Genomic DNA, 14,270 nt, shown 5'->3' with positions numbered 1-14,270 from the left:
ACTGGAAATAATGCTTGGAATTTTTATGTCAAAAGACGTAAAAGGTTGTTTATTGGCATCTATGGTTGCATTAACAAACTTTAACATCCATAAAACCACTGCACGAAATATAAAAGCCCTCCACTGAATAAAAAAAATTAAAAAGGTCATTGTAACTTTTTATCTCACAATTTTAACTTTATTTCTCACAATTGCGAGTTTATATCCCATAATTCTTAATTTTTTTTCTTGCAATTCCGACTTTTTTTCTCTGACTTTCTATAAACTCAAAATTGCAAGTTATAAACTCACAATTGTGGCTTATAAACTTGCAGTTCTGAGAACTTAACATAATTCTGACTTTTTCCTCACAATTCTGACTTTATAACTCGCAATTGCGAGTTTATATCTCACAATTCTGAGGAAAAAAAAGTGAGAATTGCGAGATGTAAACTCATAATTGAGGGGAAATAATGACAATATTGTGAGATAAAAAGTCGCAATTACCTTTTTTATATGGAAAATTTTAATAATCTAAATAATTTTTTTCCACAATAAAGAATCTTATTTTATGGAACCCCATTTCCGCCACTGAATAAAAAAACGGGTAATTGCGAATTACATCTCACAATACCGATTTTTTTCTTTGACTTTCTATAAACTCACAATTGCGAGTTAAAAAGTCAGAATTGCAAGATATAAACTTGCAGTTCCGAGAAAAAAGTCAGAATTAGAAGATACAAACACAAAATTCTGAAAAAAGTCGTAATTCTTACTTTATTTCTTGCAATTGTGAGTTTATATCCTGCAATTCTTACTTTTTGCTCTCAATTGCAATTTTATATCCTACAATTCTGACTTTTTATTTCACAATTCTGACTTTTTTTCTCTGACTTTCTATAAACTCACAATTGCCATTTATAAGTCAGAATTAAGTCAGAATTGTGAGATATAAAGTCAGAATTGTGTAATAAAAACTCACAATTCTGAAAAAAAATTTAATCTGAATTGCGAGATACAAATTTGAAATTCTGAGAAATAAGTTCCACTGCCTTCCACTGAATAAAAAATATAAAAAAGGTAACTGCTATTTTTTATCTTACAATTTTGTAAATTTTTTTCCCTCAATTATAAGTTTACATCTCGCAATTCTAATATAAACTCGCAATTGTGAGAAATAAAGTTAGACTTACAACTTTTTACTCAGAATTTCATGTTTGTATCTTCCAATTCTGACTTTTTTCTTAGAATTGCATTTATATCACAATTCTGAGTTTAGTAAGAAAAAGTGGCAGGAATGGGGTTTTATAACAAAAGGTTCTTTATTGTGGAAAAAGGTTTATTCAGGTTATTAAAATTTTCTTTGTACTAAGATTTTTTTTTTTTAAATGCCTGTTTTATTTTTTGTTTGTTTTTTTAATGGCATTCTTTTTTTATAGTTTACTGTAAAAATCTGTTAATTAAAGTTACCAGATACAGTAAAAAAAATATTTTTTCATATTACATTCCATGAATTTAATTTATTTTACTGTAAACTGTATGGTTTATGGAAGTATGAATTACATTTACAGTATAAATTTATACAATATTGACTTTATTTATATTATTTTTGCAGTAAATTATTATATACTGAACAAATGAAAAAAGATTTGTCAGTAAAAAAAACCTACTATGAAAAACTGCCTGTCTCTTGTTTCTTCCTCTTTTCAGATACTTATTTTAGGGTGTTTTTAAATGTTACTATTTATATTATTTAGTTAATGTAACACCACTCAAACCACCCACCAAAAGTATTACTCACTAAAAAGCGTGGCTAAACAATTTAGGTTGTCTGAACAGTATAGTTTATCAGTCCGGCTAGACATTGCACGCAAATGTTAAATGTTAACGTCTGCTCCTTTACATTATTGTTCCCTTGTTACTCTACATGAATGACCAGCATTGTTTTAGGGCGTCCAAGTACTGCAGTCAAAAAAAATCTCTGGTCCTGCTACAAGGCTTTTGGGTACACTAAACCTTTTCAAAGGACTACCTGTAAGAAATGTTTGTACATTTGGCATTCTCCACTGGTAATTCCTCTTTTTTCCAGTTTATAACTTCCTCAACCTCCACTAAAAGAATCCTCATCACTTCTGTATTCAGGAATGTTCAGCACCACACCCGACTGTCTCTCTCTGACCCTTGTGACCCTTATGGTCTATAAACCTCTGACATGAAACCAGGCCTGTCACTAGACAGTTTGCCCAAAGGGATCAGGCCAGACCGATTCCAGCCCGAGTCCATTTGGACAGATAAATATTTTGAGCAGATGACCAGTATAATTGGGCCTTTAGTTGGGCGGTTTATACAGTATAAACAACCCTGGGTACACCAAAGAAAATGAGGCGGTTTAAATTCTCAAGGCCAAAGTTAATCCTGTAGAGTCAACATGAATTGTAACCCATCTTATTTGCACAATGTGCAATTTGCCTGTACCATATTTGCCATCAACTGATACTAGTTTTGTATTTTATCGGTAATGATATAAGATTTTTTTTTTCTTGGAGATACATCTGAAAAAACGCTTTTGTCTTTGTCAGGACCTAGACTTTGATATGTCAATAATACACCCACAACTACACTGCTCTCCAAAGGCAAAGTGCAGTAACTACACATTTGGTCAAAATTGAGTTGAGGCTTAAAACGGACTTTGTGACAACTGTCTTGTGGCAAAGTCTCCTGGTTAAATTGTTTCCCGTTTCAGAGAAACGAGAGTTTCAACATGTTTGTCTAGCTGGTGTAAAAATTTTAAAGGCATTTTTCTCTGTTTCAGTGTTGGCGTAGTTACTGCACTTTGCCTTTGGAGGGCAGTATAGATGGCGCCAAGTCCATGTAAAACTAATGTGCCAAGAAATACATAATGTAATGTTTGTTGGTAATGGTAGAACAACGCAATTGAAAACAAAAGCTTACAGCGGCAAGAATCTTGACTGTCATGTTAGCCTGATGGAACCAAACTTCCTCTGTAAGTGATTTTATAACGTAAGACAGTTACCAGATTTGAAGACTACAATAAGATTTCACTTCTACTGTTCATGAAATGTTGGTAGGTTGGTAGGATGCCTACTATGAGATGGATAGCCTAATTATTATAGAATTTAGATGGGTTACTTTTTACTTTTATGGTATATAAAATGTTTTTAATGTGATTGTTGGTGCATTTTACCAGTCTTTACCATACTTTCAAAACAAAAACTAAAAAATGAAAATATGCTATATGAAAATAATTTAAGAAAAAAAGTTTTTTAATAAACATTATTAGACTTGTAGTTTTCAAAAAGCCTTTTTCCAAAAGGTACATCTTGAAAAATTGGGGTCGTCTTATATTCGGGTCAATGCAGTATATTCCAGGGGCAGAGACGATCGAGGCAGTGTTTCCTCAAAATATTGGATGAAAAAAAACTTTGTAGTAAAAAAAATGCCAATATAACAAAACATAAGTGTATAGATCACTCGTTTTACTAAAGAAACATTGTCCAACAGCAACACCAGCAGGTAAAGTTACAGCAGGAGTCTGTGCTTCTCTCACCTCTCCTGAGCCCATTGAGTTTTAACAGACACCCTAAAGCAGGGGTCCCCAAACTTTTTTCTGAGCGGGCCACATAATTTTCTTTTCTTTAATGGGGGGGCCGGTCGATTTATAAAAGAAAATTCCATGGGCTAGACTGACTTCTATTATTATTATTATTTTATTATGATTTTACCTGTATTTATTATACCTTTTAATGCTAGAATAGTTTATTATTTTTTTTATGCACCAGACAGACAAATGATAATTTCTTTTCAAAAGATATACAGGTGCTTCTCAGTAAATTAGAATGTCATGGAAAAGTTCATTTATTTCAGTAATTCAACACAAATTGTAAAACTTGTCTATTAAATACATTTAATGCACACAGAGTGAAGTAGTTTAAGTCTTTGGTTCTTTTAATTGTGATGATTTGGCTCACATTTAACAAAAACCCACCAATTCGCTATCTCAACAAATTAGAATATGGTGAATATGCCAATCAACTCAAAACAACTGCAAAGGTTTCCTGAGCCGTCAAAATGGTCTCTCAGTTTGGTTCACTAGGCTACACAATAATGGGGAAGACTGCTGATCTGACAGTTGTCCAGAAGACAATCATTGACACCCTTCACAAGGAGGGTTAGCCACAAACATTGATTGCCAAAGAAGCTGACTGTTCACAGAGTGCTGTATCCAAGCATGTTAACAAAAAGTTGAGTTGAAGAAAAAAAGTGTGGAAGAAAAAGAGGCACAACCAACCGAGAGAACCGCAGCCTTGAGAGGCTTTTCAAGCAAAATCGATTCAAGAATTTGGGTGAACTTCATAAGCAATGGACTGAGGCTGGGGTCAAGGCATCAAGAGCCACCACACACAGACGTGTCAAGGAACGATCGCGATGACACATTATGGCAATGTACCATTCTGTTGGTGAATTGAACAAATAATTAGGCTATGTTAATAACTAAGGGAAATTTTAGGTTGAAAGCCAGCCTTTATTATCAAATACCGACATGATATAAGTAAAACATATTTAAAATTACATTTTCAAAATATATCTCTGGCATTGTTCAGAGGGCCGGTCCAAATGTGGGGGCGGGCCGCATTTAGATATAACCACTTTGTTATATCAAAATAACACTTAAAATGGCCTGAAAACATGATCATGGGAGTTTTTAGTGACTAATCAGCTTGGTGATATTTGAACTAACTCTGGTCTGTGACCAATATTTACTGCGCTTTGATGACTTATTAAAAAAAAACTTAGAAATAGTTAAAAGTTAACTATTGATTACATTGTTAATGTAAAAACATAAAATATATATATTTTTCTGATAGTGTAAGTAATGTTTATTTAACCAAGAAAATATGACTGGGAAATGCATTTAGGTTATTAAAAAAAGAACCCGGTTCTTTTAGATCACCTTGTGATTGCTATATTCACTTGTAGTATTTACATACTTGTAATATTTTTTTAATTATTTTGACTAATATCTTACTATACTACTTTGAGCCTTTATCAGCTGATTCATATCAATTGATTAAAGATTCTGAAAACATTTTTTCTTTGGACTTGCAGAAGTCAATTATGAACATTACACTCTTAAAAATATAGGTGCTTCACGATGCCACAGAAGAATCTTTTTTGTATAAATGGTTCCATAAAGAATCTTTAACATCTGAAGAACCTTTCTATTATACAAAAGGTTCTTTGTGGCGAAAGAAGGTTCTTCAGATTATAAAAAGGTAAGAAAGAGATGGTTCTTTAAAGAACCTTTGACTTATTGGTTCTTTGTGGAACCAAAAATGGTTATTCTATGGCATCACTGCGAAGAACCTTTTAAAGCACCTTTATTTTTGAGAGTTTAAGATCAGGAATGTGCATTAAGAATTAAATTGGGTCAAACTTAATGCTGACTTCTCACAGTTTAACGGAAGCTTGTTTCAACCACGTAATAAAAAACTGACAAAAAATTCTGACTTTTTTTTTTTGGGAGAATTGCAAGTTATAATGTCAGAATTACAGGATATTATTAACTCAATTGTTATTTACATTTTTTTTTTCGCAACTGCGACTCCAATTATAAAGTCTACTTCTGAGGATTTGTATGTTTGCAATTGCATGTTATAAAGTCATAAAATATAAATACACAGTTCTTTACAATTTTTCAGATTTGCGAGTTTACAGTAAGTATGCTTTTACAATATAAATAGTTACTGACTTGTAACTTGCAATCTTGAGTTTATGTCACACAATTCTGCCTTTATAATCCAAAATAGTTATAAAATCACAATTCTGAGTCATTTCTGAGAATTGTAAGATGTAAACATGCAACTGCAAGAAAAAGTCAGAACTATGAAATAAAAAGTCACAATAACCTTTTTTATTTTTTGCATTCAGTGGCGGAAAACAAGCTTCCATACAGTTTCCCACCCATCTTATTGTTTGATAAATGAATGATTTTTTTTCAGTGGTTTTGCGGACAAATAAACATTCTTATCTTCGGAATGCATTCTGAACAACAGACTTAAAAAGCTCAAGGAGAAAAAAAATCTAGTGGCACAGCTCGTGTTACAGTTTTCAATTTTGAGACAATCATGTCACTGTTCAGACTCTCTAAAAGCATGTTGTGCTCGTCTATGACTCAATAAGAGTGAACTGCGAGGTAAATAATGGGGCTGTGTCATTCACATAGGGAACAGAAGACTGGATCTACATGACTAAGTATGACACGTAAAAACCTTATTAATGCTGGCGAAAACACGAACACACCGCAAAGGGCAAATGACCGCATTTCGGTTGGGTTACTTTATTAATATGCAGAGATCCCGGTTCTGTCGTGAAACCCGAGCACTAAATTAATTTCCGGCTAACAGCTTGTTCATTTCCACTGCAGACGCAAACCTCTCAGAACAGCCACTGAAGTTAACTTTTCACAAATAGATGGAAAAAACCTTCTCCCTTGATCCAGGAAGACTGGTTCAAAGCCAGTGAGCTGAGGCAAGGGCGGGCGGTGCAGCCAAAGAGTGCGCTTTTCTCACTGTTTGAAGAATGCCATGCATATTTCTGAAAGGTCCTTGACTTTCATTGCTTTTTCCTCTCTGGCACATCCAGAGCTGTCGGCCAGATGTCGGATGCTCTCCGATGGTTTCTGCAGGAGCTGCGGGGTTCTAATCAAACTATAAGCCCTCTAAAGCACTTAAAAAGACCGCTGGCCTGTGTGTATTTGTCTTATCTTCTATTAGCAGCTCGAGACAAGGCTTGGGTTCTGTTCCAGCGGCGGGCGCACCTAGCTAATCATCTCTGAACGCCGTTTGAATTAACCATGAACTGGGAGGGAAAGCCCCTGTGGGATGCAAAACATTCTTGCAATTTTTTATGCCTCAGCTCTCCCCATCTGAGAGAAATATGAAATAGAGACCAGTTGTGCAGGAAACCAAGGCCTTAGTTAGTAGTCAGTCAAACATTTCTTTACACTCTTGTGAAGAAAAAGCAAAATCACACTATGTTGTTTTGTGGATGAACACAAATGATTTGGAGGCTTGCAGCTAGACAGTGAATCAGTGTGAATTTAAAGGCCAGTAAGAATGGTGTGAATGTATCATCATCCTGTTTGGGTTTCAGTCTTTTACCAAAAGTGTCACTTCCACATTTGTTGTGCATCTCACCATGATTTTCCCATGCAACAGGCAATTTGTTTTTAACAAATCTAGGTTTAATATACTGTTTGGGCTCTTGAATTCAGGCCAGCTGAAAGCTTTCTGTGAAAACCAGACATAATGAGTTGTTTCTGAGGAATGAAATAGAGAAGCTAGATATAAATAGATATAAACAGGCCTCAAAACGTCATTCAGCTTGAGCAGCGGGACTGTATGTGTGCCGAAGATAACAGACCAACAGACAGAACACTTTATCTGCTGTTATCCAAACTGGGCACTAAATTAATAGCACAGATGCTTAAGTAGAAAAAAACACTCAACACATTCAGGAACAATGAAATAAGGGTAATAAAAGTTTTCAATTTAACAACCCAGGACCTCAGATCTGGCCTTGAAAACAAGGACTAAAATGTGCATAAACGTAACAATAATATAAATGAGTAATTTTCAAAATAAAAATAAACTGCAAATTCATTCACAGAAGTGAAGCAGCATTAGAGCAGACTTTAATACTAAGGACAGAGGTGGGTCAGACTTTAGTACTGCTTTTATGTGGCATTTTTTGTTTGTAAAAGAGTAATAAAATATCCACCTCAGCCCCAGTGGTTGTGATGCTGCATTTCATCTAGAAAGCAGCATCAAAGCAGCCTTGAACTTTGTTGTTGTCATGACAGAGGATATATAATGTAGTTTTAAACAATATACGTGCAGCATTAAACAATATACGTGCAGCCTTTAACTCTAATGAAGATGCCTTCGCAGTAAACTCGCTCTGGTAACAATTTTGCATTGTGACGTAGCATCGTTGCGATTGTTGACACGCACTTACCAACATCAGCATTGCAGAACGCCTGTTGAGGATGGACGGGGGAACAACTGCACGCTTCTGCGATCTCTCCCACCCGAAACAGTACCAGCACCACAAGTGTGCCAATACAGCTCCTGACACTCTTCATTGCTTCACTTTAGTATCTGACAGCAGAATTTAGAGGCAGGTAGACGGTCTTCTGCAATGTCAACAATGATCCAGCCCCTCACACAGCCGAAAAGTACAATGTCCACCGCCGTTCGAGATGCCCACACGCTGACTATTAGTATGACTACTGCTGTTAAATTCCTCAGAGACGAACGGGCTTGTTGGTAATAAAGGAAGTGCACTGCTGCTCTATCTTTAATGGTCTTTCCAGGCTTCTTTCTTTTCCACTGCCTTCTATGGGTGTGTTCTCATGGAGAGACCAGGTTCATGCCTTAATACTGCGAGTGGACTCCTCCCTTTAAACCAGATTCAACCAGAGGTGGGCGCTTCATGAAGGTCTTCAAAAGATTTCTTTCACTCTTTCTGTCAGGACAGTTTTAGACAAATATACACATTAAAGTTTTAAATATAATCCATTCTAAATTATTTAAATGCATAAAATAAGATGCTTTCATTCTTTTTTTTTTTTACATATTAAAGACACTTGCTTGATATGTACCTTATTGTTATGCTAATATACCGTACCTATCATGTCCTGTACAAACCGAATCATTAAAGGGATAGTTACCTCAGAAATTAAAATTAAATGATTATTTCCCAAGTCTTCTAAAGCCACATGATAGATTTGTGTAAGAAAGTACACAACCTTTTCAATGAATCACTGATTTGGTTCACAGAACCTAAATGATTCACTCATGATTCTGACTAATTTGTAACTTAAATTGTCTATTTCTCCCTCAGATCTATTGTAGGAATTCATTAGACTTGGAATATAGAGATATATGGACACATTTTATGGTTTATTCATCATATTGTTATGAAAATGTCCTTAAAAAACAAATCATTAAAGGGATAGTTCACTAAAAAAATGAAAAGTAAATGATAATTTTACAAGTTTTCTAAAGTGATAGTTTTCTGTAAGAAAGCACACTAACAATTTCTGCATTCGCCCTCGCTCTCTTGGAGAAGTATAGCGATTCAAACCTTTTCAATGAATCGCTGATTTGGTTCACAGAACCTAAATGATTCACTCATGATTCTGACTAATTTGTAACTTAAATTGTCTATTTCTCCCTCAGATCTATTGTATGAATTCATTAGACTTGGAATATAGAGATATATGGACACATTTTATGGTTTATTCATCATATTGTTATGAAAATGTCCTTAAAAAACAAATCATTAAAGGGATAGTTCACTAAAAAAATGAAAAGTAAATGATAATTTTACAAGATTTCTAAAGTGATAGTTTTCTGTAAGAAAGTACACTAACAATTTCTGCATTCGCCCTCGCTCTCTTGAAGAAGTATAGCGATTCAAACCTTTTCAATGAATCGCTGATTTGTTTCACAGAACCTAAATGATTCACTTATGATTCTGACTAATTTGTAACTTAAATTGCAGTCTATTTCTCCCTCAGATCTATTGTATGAATTCATTAGACTTGGAATATAGAGATATATGGACACATTTTATGGTTTATTCATCATATTGTTATGAAAATGTCCTTAAAAAATAAATCATTAAAGGGATAGTTCACTAAAAAAATGAAAAGTAAATGATAATTTTACAAGATTTCTAACGTGATAGTTTTCTGTAAGAAAGCACACTAACAATTTCTGCATTCGCCCTTGCTCTCTTGAAGAAGTATAGCGATTCAAACCTTTTCAATGAATCATTGATTTGGTTCACAGAACCTAAATGATTCACTCATGATTCTGACTAATTTGTAACTTAAATTGCATTCTATTTCTCCCTCAGATCTATTGTATGAATTCATTAGACTTGGAATATAGAGCTGGATAAGCAGATTTTATGGTTTATGCACCATATTGTTTCCTATCACATCCTTAACAAAGTGAATCATTAAAGGGATAGTTACCTCAGAAATTAAAATTAAATAATTATTTTCCAAGTCTTCTAAAGCCACGTGATAGTTTTGTGTAAGAAAGTAATTCCTGAACAGTCATTATTCACTAACAATCTACATTCACCCTCGTGATTCAACTCTTTTCAATGAGTCTTAATGATTCATTAATGATGATTCTATTGCTATTTTTAAAATCTATTTCTTACTCAAATGAATTTTATGAATTCAGTAGACTTGGAATATAGAGCTGGATGGGCACATTTTATGGTTTATGCACCATATTGTTATGCTAATGTACTGTATCTATCATTTTCTCAAAAAAGGAATAATTAAAAGGATAGCTCGCTTAAAAATGAAACGTAAATTATTCTTTTCCAAGTCTTCTAAAGTGATAGTTTTGTGTAAGAAAGCAATTCCTGAACAGTTTTTATCCACTAACAATCTTCACATCTGACTCACGATTTAAACCCTTTAAATGAATCATTGATTCAGTTCACAGAACCTGTCAAAATGATTCATTCATGATTCAGACTAAACAGTGATTTAAACTGCAGTCTATTACTTACTCAGATCTATTGTATGAATTCAGTAGACTTAGAATATAGAGCTGGATGAGCAGATTTTATGATTTATGCACCGTATTGTTATGCTAATATACTGTATAACGTCTTTAAGGGATAGTTACCTCAAAAATGAAAATTCAATTATTATTTTCCAAGTCTTCTAAAGCCACGTGATAGTTTTGTGTATTAAGAAATTCCTGAACAATCTTTATTCACTAACAATCTTTACATTCGACTCGCAATTCCAACCTTTTCAATGAATCATTGATTCGGTTCACAAAATCTGTCTAAATGATTCATTCATGATTCGGGCTAATCAGAGATATATTTTGCAGTATATTTTTTACTTAAATCTATTATATGAATTCAGTAGACTTGGAATATAGAGCTGGATGGTCAAATTTTATGGTTTATGCACCATATTGTTACCTATAACGTCCTTAACTGAAACAGTAAAGGGAGAGTTGCCTCAAAAATGAAAATTAAATGACTATTTTTCAAGTCTTCTAAAGCCATGTGATAGTTTTGTGTAAGAAAGTAATTCCTGAACAGTATTTATTAACTAACAATCTTTACATTCGACTCGTGATTCAAACTTTTCAATGAATCATTGATTTGATTCACAAAACCTTTCTAAATGATTCATTCATGATTCAGACTAATTGATTTAAACTGCAGTCTATTTTTACTCAGATCTATTGTATGAATTCAGTAGACTTGGAATATAACGCTGGATGGGCAGATTTTATGGTTTATGCACCCTATCAAGTCCTTAACAAACAGAATCATTAAAGGGATGGTTACCTCAAAAATCAAAATTAAATGACTATTTTCCAAGTCCTCTAAAGCCAGGTGATAGTTTTGTGTATAGAAAGAAATTCCTTAACAGTCTTTACATTTGTCTCACAATTCAAACCTTTTCAATGAATTGTTGATTCGGTTCACAAAACCTGTCTAAATGATTCATTCATGATTCGGGCTAATCAGTGATTTAAATTGCAGTCTGTTTCTCACTCAAATCTATTTCAGTAGAATTCAGTAGACTTGGAATATAGAGTTGGATGGGCAGATTTTATGGTTTACTGTATGCTGATAATCATCCTTTTTGAAGCTTGAAATCATTATAAAGTACACTGTAGTGCTGCTCTCAGTCTGTCAGTATAACAGAATATAATATATAAAGTAGTATACAAGTTCCTTTTTCACTTTCTTGTTGATTTTTAATCCACACTTTTAAGTTAAAATGTCTTTTTACCCTTATTGAACCATAATCCCACCATAAAAACCTAATTTCCTTCTCATATTAATACACAAAAGCACACCAGAGACGCTGAATCGGGAACTTTAGCTGCTATCACATCTATAAGGAATTTGCTCTTGTAGTCATAAACCTACTGAAGTCTCTTTATTGTTTCTCTTCCCACTCAGAACAGCAGTAAAAGGCTCTCTTTGCTCCTGCGTCTGCCATGAGGCTGTGTCTGCAGCTGGCACATTCTCATTGTTTCCACTCTGACTAGAGGGAAAAGCAAAAATCCACAATGTGCTGCTCTGAGAGAGAGAATGAAGTAAAATAAATAAATTAATGCAATGGTTGGAAAATCTCATGGCAAGTTTGTTGGCAATGACTCCGTCATTATGGTGACATCACCCCTCTGGCTGTGGCTGAGCAGCCCCTGTGGATTCATGGATTCAAATGTCACAGTACCTTGTTTTTATATAATTTTTTATATAAAAGTCTATCGTTAAAAAGAGCACAGAGTCTTGTTTTAGGCCTAATCACAAGACCTGGGACTAGTCAAATCTGCTCTAGTACTAATTGAGTCCTAGCAAAAAGCTTAGTATTGATTGCCTTTGTAAAGGAAAGAAACTTTGCGACTCGGTCTGCTGTTGCGTGTTTGACGGTGTGCGGCACAGACAAAAGCAATTTAGTGTCTGTGGTAATACTTAACCAGGAAACTATGTCAAAAATGTGTATGTGGTGCCCAGAAAGAGTGTTTTTGTGATTTTTTTCCCTTTAAAAAATATGCACAGACTGAGCTATACAATGCAACTAAACTTGCTCGCAATGACCAATTTGTAAACAGTCTCAAGAGTGAACTAATCTGCAAATCTATATGTAATATTTACATAATGATTTACAGTCTACAGCCTGGTTTTTCCCATCATAGGGCTGCATTTTTCCAACAGAAGTTTTCCTTTAGGAACATAGCAAGATTATTGTCTGGGTCTGTGCATTTGCAGAGTTTGGAATAACAATTACAGCCGCTGTCAATCATTTAAACAATTTCCAGTAGTGAATAGAGAAGGAGGGTGCAGACATACAGGATGAGAATAAAAGCAGAATGTTTATTCGCTTATAATGTGGGCCCACTCTTTAATTTATATTAAGAGTGAATCCTGTATTTAGACGTTGCATGCTGAAAATAGACAATATTTGATGGGAAACAGGTAAATACCTTCTAGTTAGTAAATTATATGCTTAACAAAATAATGCGTAGGAGAAATTACACGTTTTGAAACGACACCAACATAATTTTATGTTTGTTATGAGAGCAAAAAATCGTATTGTATTTTTTTTTCTGATAGGTGACAATAGCATTTCACTTTTTTTTTCTTTTTAGTAATTTTTTACATATTTTTTAGTTTATTTTAGTTTAGTTTAACAGTTCGTGTCATTTAAAAGTCCTCTTTTCAATCTCTCAAGAGGTTGGGGAGACTCCTGCTGGACAGAATCAAACATAGCGAAAAACAGACAGGAAAGCACAGAGGACTGACTAGAAAATCAAACTATCAAAAACTGACTATAAAATAAAAATATATATTAAAAAAGCTACTAATAACGGTAACATTTTAATGCCACTATAGTATTTCGCAGACAGATATTTGTTCACAGCGCTAAAAAGACCGGCTGTGTTTAAAAACCCAGTGAGCTTCCTACATAGAAAGCATTTTGCGGCATTTTTGCGCGTTCATGATACTCAGAAATGCTGTATATGTAGGCGGCTCAGTAGATTTGCAGACATAGCCTATGTATGTGTACAGTTCACCCTGAGTGAAACTGATGTAACCTGGAAGAGGAAAAAAGCGCAACTGACAAAAGATGTTGAGTGTGTGTAGTGGAGGAAGACTAGCTGTGTGAAACACTGCTGCAGTATGGAGGCGGACGATTATGGTAAGTTTTATGTCATTAAAGTTTCATAGCGTTTTTAAACTGACACCAGCGTGTCAAAGTGCATTATAGTGACAAACTAGCAGATGCATTGATTGTTGTGGTCAAGTTTGATATATACATGTTCTTTTAGTCTAGTTGAGGTAAAACGTACATCAAACACTTGCATTATGGCAGTGACATAAAACAATGTTTACCTAAGTTTGTTTGTTGACATGACATTGACATTGTTACTGACTCAAACATTTGGTTTTTGTGCACACATTTCTGTCCTCATGTCTTTTTTGAAAGTTAAGTTAGTCATATTTGGTTCATATTTACTTTTGGACATGATTTGGAAATGTTGTGTTTACAAGGACACCCAAAATTGATCCCATTCACTTAGATGCCAAAAAGATTTGGTTTGAATTAATTTAGAGGTGTTTAATGTACCTTAGAAGAACTTCCAACACTTTATTTCTATGTGGTGCACACTGTGACATATTTTTGCCTCTTTCACAGCTTT

The 14,270-nt window shown here is 34.2% G+C and overlaps 1 protein-coding gene across 1 annotated transcript in view; it reads right to left on the bottom strand.

The window, feature by feature from the left end:
- Nucleotides 1–8,425, bottom strand: part of LOC141297936 (metalloproteinase inhibitor 2-like) — a 30,141-nt gene extending 21,716 nt beyond the window's left edge. The window contains exon 1 of the mRNA XM_073828406.1: nt 8,017–8,425. Within this exon, the coding sequence (XP_073684507.1) occupies nt 8,017–8,143 (127 nt within the window). The 5' untranslated portion in view covers nt 8,144–8,425. The remainder of the gene's footprint in view (nt 1–8,016) is intronic.
- Between the last annotated feature and the right edge of the window lie 5,845 nt (nt 8,426–14,270).

Source organism: Garra rufa, chromosome 22 (assembly GCF_049309525.1).
Source record: "Garra rufa chromosome 22, GarRuf1.0, whole genome shotgun sequence".
In the NCBI taxonomy this organism is placed as follows: domain Eukaryota; kingdom Metazoa; phylum Chordata; class Actinopteri; order Cypriniformes; family Cyprinidae; genus Garra; species Garra rufa.
Note: the sequence above shows the minus strand (reverse complement) of the source record. Positions and strands in the feature narration are given on the sequence as shown.